General features: G+C 41.4%; 2 protein-coding genes across 3 annotated transcripts; one reads left to right on the top strand and one right to left on the bottom strand.

The window, feature by feature from the left end:
* Positions 1 to 943: 943 nt before the first annotated feature.
* On the bottom strand, positions 944 to 12,155 carry hmgxb3 (HMG box domain containing 3). Of its 2 annotated transcripts, XM_068586359.1 has the most exons (21): positions 11,870 to 12,154; positions 11,149 to 11,311; positions 10,806 to 10,980; positions 9,728 to 10,234; positions 9,496 to 9,603; positions 9,223 to 9,357; positions 8,822 to 9,084; positions 8,116 to 8,225; positions 7,954 to 8,028; positions 7,675 to 7,763; positions 7,466 to 7,573; positions 7,188 to 7,328; positions 6,402 to 6,709; positions 6,164 to 6,291; positions 5,224 to 5,355; positions 4,919 to 5,103; positions 4,477 to 4,699; positions 3,861 to 3,994; positions 3,071 to 3,190; positions 2,768 to 2,977; positions 944 to 2,406 (listed from the first exon to the last, which is right to left on the bottom strand). In XM_068586359.1, exons 2-21 carry the CDS (start codon positions 11,286 to 11,288, stop codon positions 1,831 to 1,833), a joined length of 3,867 nt encoding a protein of 1,288 aa, XP_068442460.1. In that variant the 5' UTR covers positions 11,289 to 11,311; positions 11,870 to 12,154; the 3' UTR covers positions 944 to 1,830. The 2 variants fall into 2 exon arrangements, with proteins under 2 accessions (XP_068442460.1, XP_068442452.1); XM_068586351.1 differs by having other exon boundaries at positions 7,954 to 8,225; positions 11,870 to 12,155.
* Positions 12,156 to 12,179: 24 nt separating this feature from the next.
* Positions 12,180 to 13,405, top strand: LOC137791429 (SLC35A4 upstream open reading frame protein-like). The gene is made up of 3 exons (XM_068586386.1): positions 12,180 to 12,433; positions 12,798 to 12,896; positions 13,208 to 13,405. Exons 1-3 carry the CDS (start codon positions 12,419 to 12,421, stop codon positions 13,403 to 13,405), a joined length of 312 nt encoding a protein of 103 aa, XP_068442487.1. The 5' UTR covers positions 12,180 to 12,418.
* Positions 13,406 to 13,454: the final 49 nt, after the last annotated feature.

Genomic DNA, 13,454 nt, shown 5'->3' with positions numbered 1-13,454 from the left:
AAAGTAAAGAATTAAAGTGTAAAATGTATGTGTTTTGTTGGTTGTTCACTTTAATTAGAATGATAAAAATTAAAACAAGCCGATCTGTTAAAGTAGTTTTTCCTTACTTTGAGTAAATATAAAGATGTATTGGCAGAAGAAAAAAGTACTTGAGTATTTAAAACAACTTAGTTAGAGTATGAAATGGACAGCACAGCTGGTTATAGTGGAGCTAACTATAGCACTGAATCATATTTAAAGCAGATTTTGGATACAAAACATTATTCAGCAAAGAACAGCCATATTATTGAATAAAAAAGACACAATATTTCTTTTTGAACCTTAGAGGAGTCAAAGTCCCCCAAAGCACGTTATACAGAAGTCCAGTGTATCCTGACGAGGCTGCGTGAGGGAAACATTAAAAAAGAAATCAAAGCGTGTGCTGTTAAAAAAAAAAGGCCGTTATTCAGGAAATCCAAGTATAAAAATGTTTACAAAAATAATAATTTATGAAATCTCTCTTACTCTTAGCACAATTTGGGTCTTTGACTTGGATGACGTCTGAAGACTCTATTCATACCACATGACTGGAATGAGAATCATAGTTATTCAAGCAGGTAGTGTTGATGAAGGCACATGGATGCAAACTCTCATGTAGTGTTTGATGTTCACTGTCCACGACCTCTAACTAGTTATGAAAGAGTATTTGTGTTCAACGCCTTGCTCAGAGAAGTCTGAGGCCTGTTAAATCACATATTGCTCCTCTTAGTCTAAATGTTATGTGTTTTAGTAATGCTACACACAATTATTTCTTATTATCTGTAAACATGATTTATTTCATTATTTATTGTTACATCAGCAGTTTCATTTACAAGATGATTGTTTTAGACTATTGTCTTTATCTACATGATATACGTGGCTGCTGTGATGTCTTCAACTGTCCTCTCATGAACACATTAAGTCCGACAGATTCACTCATTTTAATTCACTTAAGCAAAGCATCGGTGACAAATGGAACGTTCTTTAAAGCATCTCATGCAGGCAGATCTACTAAAACATCTTCGGTTCATTCTCAAAGGCTGACTGCCGATTGGTTGACAGAAAGGAAGACAATCAATTGTATGCATCTTTGAATGGATTTCCATTGAGAAGAATATATAATATGTAGGTCCATCACCACATTGTGATTCAGTATGCACATTGATCATCACTTCTCAAAAGCAAACGTCAGTCCAAAACACAACCAGTAGCAGGGAAGAGGTAAAAGATTAAATGCTTCTGGAAATAAAAGCAGAAATAAATACAACGTACTCCAGTCATGGTTAAATAATAAATACATTCAGGCTTGAATTAGAAGAGTTATTAAAATCAAGATTACATTATTTGACTTTTAAACTTCTTGGCACCCTAATGGTAAAAAAAAAAAAAAAAAAAAAAAAAGACAAGCTATTGTTACATTCCTTTAATCTTTTGAAATAATAATTTTGACATTCAGTCTCATCTTGACTTATATTACCTCTCACCCTCACTGATACTGTAGTTTGAGATGGTTAAGTATATGACCTACCACAGTAAACACCAGTGATTATTCCTCTCAGCATGTTTTCTCACATCAGAACCACTGTAAAGCTAATTAACTGGGCTGCTGTACAGGTTACTTCAAGAGAATGTCATCTCCAACACTGAAATGCAGATAGCACTGTGTCACCTCCAAATAATTTGCTCCTTCTGGTAGCACTTGTTTCTCTCTTCATTTGTCCTCATGTCTCTGTTATTATCTGCACCCCTGTCTTTGCATGCAGCCATCTTTACATTCAGGCCATCCATGTTGATTGTCCAACCTGAACATTTCTATTCAGGAAGCTCAACCTCATATATCTCTGTCCCTACCTCTTGTGTCTGTCCCTCCACTCCACTTCCTTCATTTTCCACTTTTTCTGTGTCGATCTGTGCCACTCCCAGTCGGTACAGAGCATCCCTGATCACGACCTCTCCCGGTTGGCAGGCCTTCACCACTTGGTTGATCTGCTGGCTCACAATGTCTCTGCTGGTGAGGAAATCTACTAGACGATTGTAAAGGTAGTAATACGCTGTGTTGTTAAACATTACAGGTTGCCGTCGTGCACGACTGACCGAGTAACAGTCCTCTGAGTTCAAGGCGGAGGAGTCATCCTCCGCTTTTGGTTCTTCACCTTGGTCATCCTCCTCTTTCTCCAGCTCACCCATCAGGTGGACGTAAGGCTCCAGATCTCGGCAGAGGGCCATTGAGTGGTGCTCTGACGGAGCAGGAGGCTCCTGGGCCGCTTCAGGAGGATGAACTAGCCAGCAACTGGATGATTTAGTGATGGGGTTGACCTGCTGGTTCTCTGCCACCAACGAAAGGTCAGCGCTGTACGGCTGCTCTTGTAACTCAGCACATGACACAAACTAAAGACAGAAACACAGTATTGGCCTTTATGAAAGAAGCAATTATGTGCACACAGTATGATACAGTTTTCCTAATGAAGAGATGGACTGTATTAGAGGCCTAATCTGTGATTTCTCAAACTGCATGTAAAAGAAAATTCAGAAAACTAAATGTAATCCTGCTTTTACTAGAGCTGAATGGGCAGGTTTAACTCTAAACATTAATGTTAAACTAATGTTTATAAATACAGAGACGATTAAGAAATAAATGTATACGTACATATACCTGTTTTTACATTACAATAAAAATGATCAGGTTGCTTTTAGTTTTTAATTCTAACGATCACACATGGGATAATCGGGTCGAATTTCAATCACTCACCTCTGGCTTTTCAAAAGGGTCAGAGAAGCAGCCTTGGTTCCTGCCCCACATCTGGGTTGCCTGTTCTGGGTACTGCATGTCAGCACAAAGCGCCACCTGACGGGCACAGTCACTAACATAGACTGGGGGCCAGTAGCGAGAGGACAGTAGCAGGTCTACGTGGTCTCGAGCAGTCTCTCCTCTCACCAAGTACTTAGAGCCGCACACCACCTGGAGACAGGTATGGGAGGAGAAAAGATGAGTAGCACGAGTCATTTGAAATCACACGGGACAATTTGAGTTTTCAATTTTTGCTGTTTTTACCTTGTGGGGGCAGACCTTGGACAGCTTGCCAGCGGTGAGGTGTGGAGGAGGTTGTGGGGCCGTGGAGAGGCCACCATGAACAAGTGTGTACAAGGAGATCAGGGACCCCAGCAGCTCATTCTAACTCAGAAGGAGAAAGAAAGGAGGCTTTTCATTAAGCAAGCTCTCAGACAAATAGGAGTACACCAGGGTAAGCGGAACTACAATTAACACATTCACAGGGTAAGAAATAAGGAAATCATCTTTCAATTATCATATCAAGCAAACCAACATGCTGAAATATCCTTGAGCAAGACATAAAGGGGGTTTACTGTTCCTTTCACCAAGAACTTATCACATGACTAGTGCATTTGTACTTGTATTCTCGCTAGTATTTTACATTCAACATGTTGACTTCCAGTCATCTTAAGCCAGGAATTTCTGTCTGTCTATACAAGGACCTATGGGAGTGATTTGTCAAGTGTGGTGCAATTTGGACAAGTGACAAAAAAGAACAAGGGACCCGTGGAGCAGCGGCTTCAAGACTCCTCAGTCTGGATATAGCACGCTAACTTTTCTTTACATCTCTGGAGTCAACAAGCACGAGCGGATAGCCTACTAATTTATAACGACCATAACGTTGGTGCTGGCCAAATAACTCGACGAAGCCGGGCCCGGCCGCCTGTGTGCAAAGTATTGTTTTACTAGAAGACTTTTCCCACCATGGGTTTACTGAATCATGCAAAGGTACGACAGGGCTGATTGCACTGCACTAGGTAACATGCAACCCATTTCTCAATCTCTCTCTCACCTTAGTGGAATCTGGGGTGATACTCGCTGCACAGCGGTCAAGTATTGTCCTCAGCTCGTTCTCACTGTGCTCTTCAAGCTTGTCGAGTCTGAGCTGACCATCATGAATGAGACGCACCAAAACTGAAGGATCTCCTAAAACAAATGAAGAACCACTCTGTTTTTTTTTTAAATGGTCCATATAAGCAACTTGTATTACTCACAGAAACATGGGAGAATAATTAAAGTAACACATAACATACGATACGTTGAAACTGTAACGATTGCATATATCTGCCTCTGTTTACAGCACAGGTAAAAGAGAAAACATGTTTGTTTATTTTCTTTTACACTTTAAGTGCTGTATTGGCAATGTTGTCAGCGACCTGAAGGAACACGTTTAAATGGGATTGTTTATTATTGCTGCTCGCGCAGACTTTGGTGAGGTAGCGCAAGGCAGGGGAACGCGACATCTCGCCGCGTTTCCGCCCGTCGCGGAGCTTTGCATGTCAACTTCATGGGGCAATGAGGGTGTGATCATCATCACACTCTCATTCTCTATGAAGCCACATCTCCATTATTTCAGACTCCAAAACAATTTACTGCACATTCAGCGGCAGCTTAAAGGAATCCTGTACCTGAGGGCGGCTGTGTATGGGACAGGACTTTGTCCTTCTCTGTGTTGATGACAGTCGGACTCCTCATCAGCGGGGGAATGAAGGGAGCGATGATGGAAGCATCTACTCGCGTGACGGGGATGTCCGTGGGGAAAGTTGCTTGCTCGATAGCCTCACTTTCCATGGTCACCCAAAAGTCGTCCATGTGTACCTCATCCGAGACTGAAAACTCAGGCCAAGTAAACTGTGCAAAGAACAACATGTGTGTAAGACAGAGAAGAGGTCACTACATGTTCCATACTGTAGTGACCTCTTCTCTGTCTTACACACATGTTGTTCTTTGCACAGTTTACTTGGCACACAGCTAACATCTGTGATAGCTTACTTTCTGTAGATTTTACATGTGGATACTGTTTCTCAAAATATCTTATTTCCACCTAATTTTCTGACATTAATCTCTCACCTCCACATTCTTTAGCTCCAGTACGTTGCTTGTGTATCGCTGTGCAATCTCCAGTTTGGGGGCAACCCCACAAATGCCGCAGATCATGTCGTTGTAATCCCGCACCGTCAGACACTCGAAGGCCCAGTAGCCACTAAGGAGAAGCTCCTGAATTTGAGACATCTCCTCTGCACTCAGAGAGTGAACTGAGTGACAAAAGGTAGACACAGACTATATAAGACGGCAACCTTTTCAAATTAAGACATTAAGACATGAAACTAACACAGTTGCAGAATTCCTGATGTAGCGTTGAATCCAGTGTTTACCAGGATGATTAGGGGTGTGGTTTAGTATGTTCCTGGCTGCCTGAGGGGGGGCTTGGCCCTGTTTGATGCTGGTCCTGATCTTCAGAAACAGGTCAATACTTACGAGCAGTCTGTTCCCGATGTTGAACAAACCTGTCAGAAAAAGAATCAACTGAGAAAGCTGACCTCTGGCCATGCCACAGTTAAGTGTTGATACAGTGTTGATACACTGCGACTTGCATTGCTTTTACCATGAATACAAGAGCAAAACATATACTGAGGTGCACAAATAAAAGACAACATTGTGGAAAGCTGCAGCCAATATTTACAGAGTCTCACAACAGAAATTTTCTGTTAAAACACTTGTGATAAATGATGATACTAATAGCGGTTTTGCATATAAGTTTGTATTTTGATGTCAAAATGTGTCGTAATGATGGTTCTAAATTATATGTACTTGCCATTGTAAGCAGATAAATATTGCAGTATGTTGGCATCTTAATCTTAAATTCACAATCATTTGGCACTCTCAAAAAAACATTATGAAAACATGTTCCTAAAAATGAAAACAAAAGAGTGGACACGTGTGACAAAAGACTATTGCAAGAAAAAGGGGTCAAGAAGTTTTTTTAGTCAAATGTTACTTCATACACATAGTTCATAGGTGCCCCCTTTTGGCCAATCAGCAAAATACTGAGCGTAAATGTTTAAAAGTTTCAGCAGCAATTTCGTATATGCAGAAGCTTCAACCATGAACCAATCAGTGTACTTCTGAAAGTTATGAAACAAAAAGTTATATAATATTCGTAATTCCCAGAAGGACAAGCATATTTTGATTTGAGAAATTCTGAACAAATTGCTTCAAACACGATGGAGGACAATGAACCAAGTGTAAGCTAACTATGAGGCTTCAGTACTCTTCACTTGATGAAAAATAGTTGTTGGAAGTGGTGCTGTTTACCTGGATGTAGGTCAGTGAAGCTGTGCAGAGCCAGACACTGAACGTTGAGACACACCTTGAGCTGAAGATTGGCTGTCTGGATCAGAGTCTCAGTCAGCAGCCAGCAGTCCTCTTGTCCTGCAACAGTACTAAGGTGCACAACCACACACATATGAGGATACATTAGGGGAGAGAACATCAACACAACATGATAGTACCAGATGCAGGATGGTCAGAATACAGACACCTATCTTCTCACCTCTGACCTCCTTTGAAGAGAGGATAGCTACACAAGCCACAGTGAGTTGCTGCCGACTCATAGAACTGAGGCCACCCAGACTCCACCAGCGTCTCTGTCTCCACACTTTCCCCGTGCTCCTGTCCACATGGTTGAACCAAGACGATCTGGAGACTGTTGAGCTCCTGGATGAGGGTCAACGTTTCCTGAAGCTCAGTTTCACTCTCAGGAATCTGCAGGGAACGGTGCAATAACTGCAGGGTGTTTTGGCGCTGGATGTCCTTTTGAGCAGGACTCAGGGCCTGGTACGGATCGAGCAGAGTCTCAGACTGAGAAAAGTAAAAAAAAAAGAAATCTTCATTAACCACGACATCCGCGGAAAGGATGACATTACTATCTTCAAGAGGTTGTAATGAGCCCAGTCTTAAAGCTAGAGATAATATATTGGTATCATATGAAAATAGATGACCCAAGGAATCCTGTGTGAAATTACTTGTTGTTCCCTCTAGGATCACAGCTTCATGGAGCTTTACAACAAGAGACGTAGGGGACTCGGAAGATGTATGGTTCCCAGCTTTTAGTTGATATACACCATGTCTATGGGACCACCTAGTACTACCACCACTACTACTACCACCACCACCACCACCACCACCACCACCACCACCACCACCACTACTACTACTACGAGGCAAGTGCTCCGGGATCCACGATTGTTCTCAGATTCATAAACGGGTTCAAGTGCAAGAGGAACAGCTAAAAGCTCATCCAATACTTCTGGACGATCTGAAGGAAGTAAGCGTTCACCTTTGTTCCCTTGTCATTCCTCTGGGTCAGCTCACAGCCACATTTAGGGCACAATGCAGGTTTGTGTCTGTTCTTGTACATATAGTCACAGGATGTGTTTTTACAGCGACCTCTTCCTCGAGCTGTCGACAGTCCCAAATCCTAAGAGAACGAAGAAGAGCAAGAATTACCCACAAATAAAGGAAAAAAGGGGATATCCAGAAACAAATATACATTAGGGAGGACCATTTAGTGTAATTGAATAAAATATAGAGAAATGAGAATAGTAGTATACTGACAAAGCTGGAAACAGTGTGTTGTTTGAAAGGCACGAATGACACGATATTCAATCCCTTATCAACCATGGAACACATCGGCTGGCTTCCACCTGCCGGGAAAGAAGAGTCCTACGAAAGACGTACAGGAAAAGACAATATTGGACCAAATCTGAACATTTACTATCTGTCATTGTGCATTTCTAGTTGTGTCAGTGTCTGTGCGAGCTAACCTGCTTTGCTATGGTTGTTGGGACCGTCTGGCCGAGCTGCTTTAAAGTGCTGGGTTTGAGACATGAGAAACTCTCTCGAGGCACTGCGGCTAGACAACGACCACATAAACCTCAGTAAGTGCTGTCACCTATATCACTTCCTCTCTATATAATATGTTATATTATGCCAATGACAAGCACTGACTGAACATAGAATAAACTGTATCCAAACTACAAACTAAAAAATTACATTTAATCAAGTATACGGTAATACAAATGAAATAAAATGATGCACAGTACCAGTTGATGATTTATTGTCGTTTGCACACTTTTCTTTGTCAGGTGGGACAGTTATTATCTGGAACAAAGCCCGGCCTAGTAACACAAACACAAGCCAATATGTAAATCGATATGATAACAGCTTAACAGTATTGCCTGTGTGTCGTATATGTTTAGTTGCACCTGTGTTGTAGTAGGCAGGAAGTATGGGTCTCACAGGCCTCTTCTGACTAGCAGCATTTCTTCTGTCTTGCCCTTGGACAGTCGTGCTCAGAAGACTACCTTTCATGCGTCTACTCAATGACAAAATGAAAGTACAGCAAGTGAGACACACACAATCATCCAAACCTGCAATGGAAACAGCTGCAAGATACTTTAGGAATACATAAATGTTTGTTTAAAATACTTTTGGCTGCAGGTAAGAAAACCATCACAAAAGAATGTTTCTGGTTTGAACTGCCGATTACAAGACTTAATTGAAAATATAAATAAAAACCTATGTAATAGAGAAATAACCTTTTCTGTAACGCTGCAACAAAGCAGATTTCAGTCATATAAGCTGTGCTGATATATTTGCAACAATATATGAAAGAGGGTGTAAAACAAAAGGCTTTGTTGAAATACTCTCAATAAGATTAAAAAAAAACAGCTGCAATAACAACACATACAAGTCTCATAATTGTATTCCCATATTTTCAGGCTAACTTAATGTTTCAATCCCACAGTTATATACAGTTAAGCAATTAAAATAAACAATAATTAAAAACCTGCATCACACATATAGCAAGTAACGTATGTATTAGCACTGATCAGCAAATACAGTCCACATGGTCAACATGCTATCAGGATCCATGTGGCAAACAAAACACAATTTAAAAACTGGCATTACAATTTCATGCTTGCTTGCTTGTTTTTTGCCTGCTCCTTGGTGCTGCTGCCCTCAGGTGGCTTTTCAGCTGGAACTGCACACTTGTTTTTGGAGCGCCGTTGAACTTGCCCTACTTTTTTGCTCCCAGTGATGTTTGTTTCACTGGCATCTACATTCCCCTCCTGAGCCGGGGGAGGTGTGGCTTGGCAGCTTTCATTAGTCTTGCTTTCAGCATTCTGTGGCAATTGCTTGGACGCAGGTTCTTTTTCTTGTGTCTTCTTTGTCTAACATATAAATGCAAACAAAGTTAACTGACTTAAGTTGCAAGTAAAAACTGGATAATGAATCTTTGTACAACTCCTAGATGTTTGTATAAGATCGAGCATCCCAAACTGTTTGTGCACATGTTGTTTGATACTTACAGTAGGGATCCATTTTCCACCCAAGTGGCTCCCACATTCAGGACACTTTGGTGGCTTATGGCGAGTGACGTAAACAAATGAACATCCAGGATTTAGACACCTTCCTCGACCTCTACGGGTGTATGTCTTAACAGACTGCAAAAAAAAGAGCAAATCATGAAGGGTTCAGGCCACCACGATCATCCTAAATCTAAATAATTACATTATTAAACTCTATGCTTGCCAATTTCAGTATTGACATTTGTAAGGTGGATGAATAATGTGGGTGCTTACCATTTTATAGGAAGGTTTGGCACTTTGTTCTGTGCTGGCTCCAACTGAGACCATCATCACCGGGCCCACAGAGCTGACACCTGGCAAAGACTTGGCCTCTAGCAGGTTCTAAAGTGATGGACAAATCATTTCACTGCATAAGTTAAAACACTTTCTGTGATTAAAATGAACAATAATTATTGAGTAAATTAAGCTCATTCTGCTAAGTGGTAGAAAGACATTCGAGTCTCACCTGTGTGGGTACGATGGAAACCACATGTGTCATTTCCCCCTGTATCTGCTGCACTATTGCCCCACCATAACCACAAGCAGCCACTCTTGTCTCATTTACTTTCAGACTGACCCCATTTGCTGTAAGGCCACCAGAGCCCTGTGAGACTTGGGTGTCTATAGAGGACTGAGCTTTGCATGAAAAAGAGGATGAGCAACGAGGGATGCCTTGGGGGTCTGTGGGATTTAACGCCATTTCCGTTTCCTCTGCTATGTTGTCGACAACAATGGACTGCTCAGAAAGCTCCACCTCACTGTCCAACTCAAGAGGTGTGAACTGTGGATCTTGGGGGTGAGGGATGGAAGGCAGGCCTCCCTCCACTGGAGAATCCAGAGCTTCCAAGCTCACCTCTGACTGAGAGCCTGTCAACTGCTGATTTAAGGGGCATCCTTTGGACAGGAGAAAGTAACTGGCTCTGGGGAGGATTTTGCGGAAGCCTGGCAAGTCTTTGGAGGGGCTGAGAGACGACTGAGGAAAAAGCACAATTGAGAATATTGTTCATAGCTATCCATAGATTCATTCCTTTGACTTTACTTTGACACCAGCAAGTTAGACCATTGTTAGGACAAAGCAGAAAAAAATCTGCTTTATCTGTGCTGTAGCTCTTGATATGAATTGTATACTTCTTCCTGACTTCCTCTGCTGTTACATGAGGCAAATGTATTCATTACAAATTGAATCAAGCCAATTGACTTGATGAGTGCTCTGCAGTACTTAATAATACAGACAGACTTTAATATCCTCAGCAGCCAATACAAAATCAAGCACTCCATTGTGGAAAAACGATTAGCATTGATTGTTTGCTTGGCACTATTATTAATTTACTGCCACAGGTTATACTGATGCAACAGCAGGTCTCAGAACGTATTAAACAGGAAAAAGTAGTTTAATTTCTGATATATTTAGATTATCATCAACCATCATACACATCAACACAAGATATGCGGACCATTGAAAGTTATTAAAATATACACTTTTTTTACACTTGTCAGAACAGACAAGTTTATTCTGATGTTATTAAATGGAGTTTGCATCTTACAGTGTCTATGCCCTCTTTCTCAGACTTGGCCTTCTCCAGATAGTAGCCTTTCTCAGCTACGCTGAGCCTTTTCCAGCTCTCACTGATTCTCTTGTTGATCTCTGACTGTGGTAGATTTGGGATTTCCTTTTGCATAATCTGATGAACATCAAAGTAGTATAGCAGGTAGGCAGACCTAAAACAGAAACACGGATAAACACATTCCACATCTTCAATCAGTACATTATAACGGGAGAGACATTTTATTTTTAGAGGTCCAATCCCTGTTTAAGACAGGACCATAATTTGCATTATGACATTGTAAGAGCTGTGAGTGAAGGTCCTTTTGGTCTATGTACATTACCTAGGCTTTTTAGGTTTCTCAACACTGTCTTCTTGAGTTTTGCTCTTCCTCTTTTTTGGAATAGCCACCTCCATTTGGCTGTAGTAACTCTCCACCTCCTCAGTCACTTTGACAACCTCAAACACCTCCACTTTCTCCATGATCCCCAAAGATCTCAGGCAAACTTGAAAAATATTACTAGAAAAGTCTGTTATTTATGTTTGAGCCTTCATGAAAGTATAGTCAATTGCAGGGATGTTGAATCAGACTGCATACATTTTAGCTAAATACAGGTTCATTAAATATAAATTGCTTTGCATAATACTATACTTTTTGCTTGAGTCGCATTAATCATCTAGAATATACACTTCAGAAATCCAGTTCTGTTATAACAGAACTGGATTCTGTCATAACAGAACTGGATTTCTGAAGTGTATTGTGGCTATATTTCACACGATAAGAGACAAACAGAGATACAATGTCAAGTAAAAGCCACATAAGGGCATTTTGACTACGGGCTGTAACTTCATGCAGAGAGAATATAGCTAGCACAAAAGTGTCTTAGTCAAAATTAAATACCATTGAAACGTGGCATTCATGGTGCTCTTGGGAGACTAATAAAGCACAAACATGTGAAATACACCTCCTTCCCTGCTTCAAAAGTAGGTTTAATAGCGTTTGCTCATACTGCCTGCACAGTCAGAGAGTTATCCAATGAAATGCCTTCTTATTGAAGCCTTACCTACGATGACCCGACGCGCTACAAACTGCTCTGAACGACCTTTACAAGTCGCTGACAAAGTCAGGCATCGGGCCGACGGAAAGTAAAGCTGGAATCCACCTGGGCTTCATATTAAATCAATGAGTTACGAAGCATAAATGCCTGTAAAGTAGCCTCCTTTCTCGTCGATTTGTAAAAAAGATGGCGGTTTGTTGCCATGGCCTTCAACCAATGAAATGTCGGAATAAACCAGTAAGGGCCAATCACGGAGGACGTTTTTGACACGTGAAAGTAACGCGTCCGTGCGTCCAGTAGGCGTTTATTCCCCCCACCGGTTTTTACGTTAGCGTTCCATTTGCTGACGCTTTTATCCAAAAGCCTCTTTCATAAAGTTACTTCAACATGTCCGGGGTAGGCAACAAGTCACAGTTGAGGGAGCACCTTTCCTGGGATGAATACATTTATATGTTATCCGACTGACACTAGAACCCAGGCCGACTTAATCGATCTTAAGGAACAATAGATCTCCCAGGCTTATGAGTCGAACGTCGACCATCACACTGAGTAAAGATGGCGAATGACAAAGTGAGTGAGTTATGTTGTGTTTTTCAAATGTTTTAACTTCATGTTTCGTCAGATGAGGGCAACTGCTAGAGGAGGGCGAACAACGGGTCCCCTTGCAAGCAGTCGGCAATACAACTATAAAAAAACAAAAAACAATGATCGTTTCTATATGAATCGATCACTGAGCCGGTTAAGTAATGCTGCAATTAGAAAACCAGCAAACTTCGAAAAAGTCAGTGATCCGTTTTTGGTTTTTTTGCAGAAGCTCTTCAGTGGCTGACTTTAGGATATGTTGCACAGGGACCCTCGCTATCCTCGGTTTGATCCATGGTGGCATTGGTACAATGTTTCTTCATTCTTATGCGAGTCTTTGCTTTCATTATAGGATCCTCTAAAACAGCTAAAAGACCTAACGAAGCTCAAAAACCAGTTGGAGGAGATCCAGAGGCGCGTAGAGAACGAGGTTTCTGTGGGAATCCCTCAGGTAAGTTGTTAGAGGTGCCCCTGCTAATCAGTGGGGAGATGGGTGTAAATTGTTGTCAACTGTTGTGAAAAGAGTGGATGGTTTCAAATATATTTTAAATTACAATTTATTTCCCCCACACTGAAGGTGATTGAGTTTATTTGTCCCCACATGATTATTTTTGTGTTGTTACATTGTTAACTGTTTCGATTGGGATACATGCTCCCCTATTTGTGCTGTACATATGTTAGATATTGTTCACCCATCTGTTTGTCCTTTTTCTGTGCTGGGACTGTGCTTAACATTCTTCTGCCCATCCCTTAATCTTAAAGGGAGCCTCAGTGTTGGGATCTCCATTTCTGAAGGGCTTTCTAGCCGGCTATATGGTGGCTAAGCTACGCTCCTCTGCCTTCCTGGGAGTGCTGCTGGGAATGATCACAGGCATTTACGCGGCACAGAACTACCCAGTGCCCAACATTGAAAGGACGGTAAAAGAATATATAAACAGCATTAAAAAAGGACCAAAATGATTCGGGCTGACTGCTCGTCTGGTCAGTGACTGAAAGGGACACAAGAGAA

Source organism: Clinocottus analis, unplaced genomic scaffold (assembly GCF_023055335.1).
Source record: "Clinocottus analis isolate CAN_PGR_092001 unplaced genomic scaffold, fCliAna1.0.p SCAF_10, whole genome shotgun sequence".
In the NCBI taxonomy this organism is placed as follows: Eukaryota; Metazoa; Chordata; class Actinopteri; order Perciformes; family Cottidae; genus Clinocottus; species Clinocottus analis.
This window is presented reverse-complemented; position numbering and strand designations above follow the sequence as displayed.

Excerpts from the sequence above, each read along its gene's own strand:
- LOC137791429 (XM_068586386.1), top strand. Across the intron at positions 12,897-13,207 it reads TTTCTGTGGGAATCCCTCAG|GGAGCCTCAGTGTTGGGATC; the intron begins GTAAGTTGTTAG and ends TTAATCTTAAAG.
- hmgxb3 (XM_068586351.1), bottom strand. The coding sequence starts at position 11,288 with ATGGAGAAAGTGGAGGTGTTTGAGGTTGTCAAAGTGACTGAGGAGGTG. Across the intron at positions 9,358-9,495 it reads CCAAACCTTCCTATAAAATG|TCTGTTAAGACATACACCCG; the intron begins GTAAGCACCCAC and ends TTTTTTTTGCAG. Across the intron at positions 8,226-8,821 it reads AAGCAAGCAAGCATGAAATT|ACGCATGAAAGGTAGTCTTC; the intron begins GTAATGCCAGTT and ends GTCATTGAGTAG.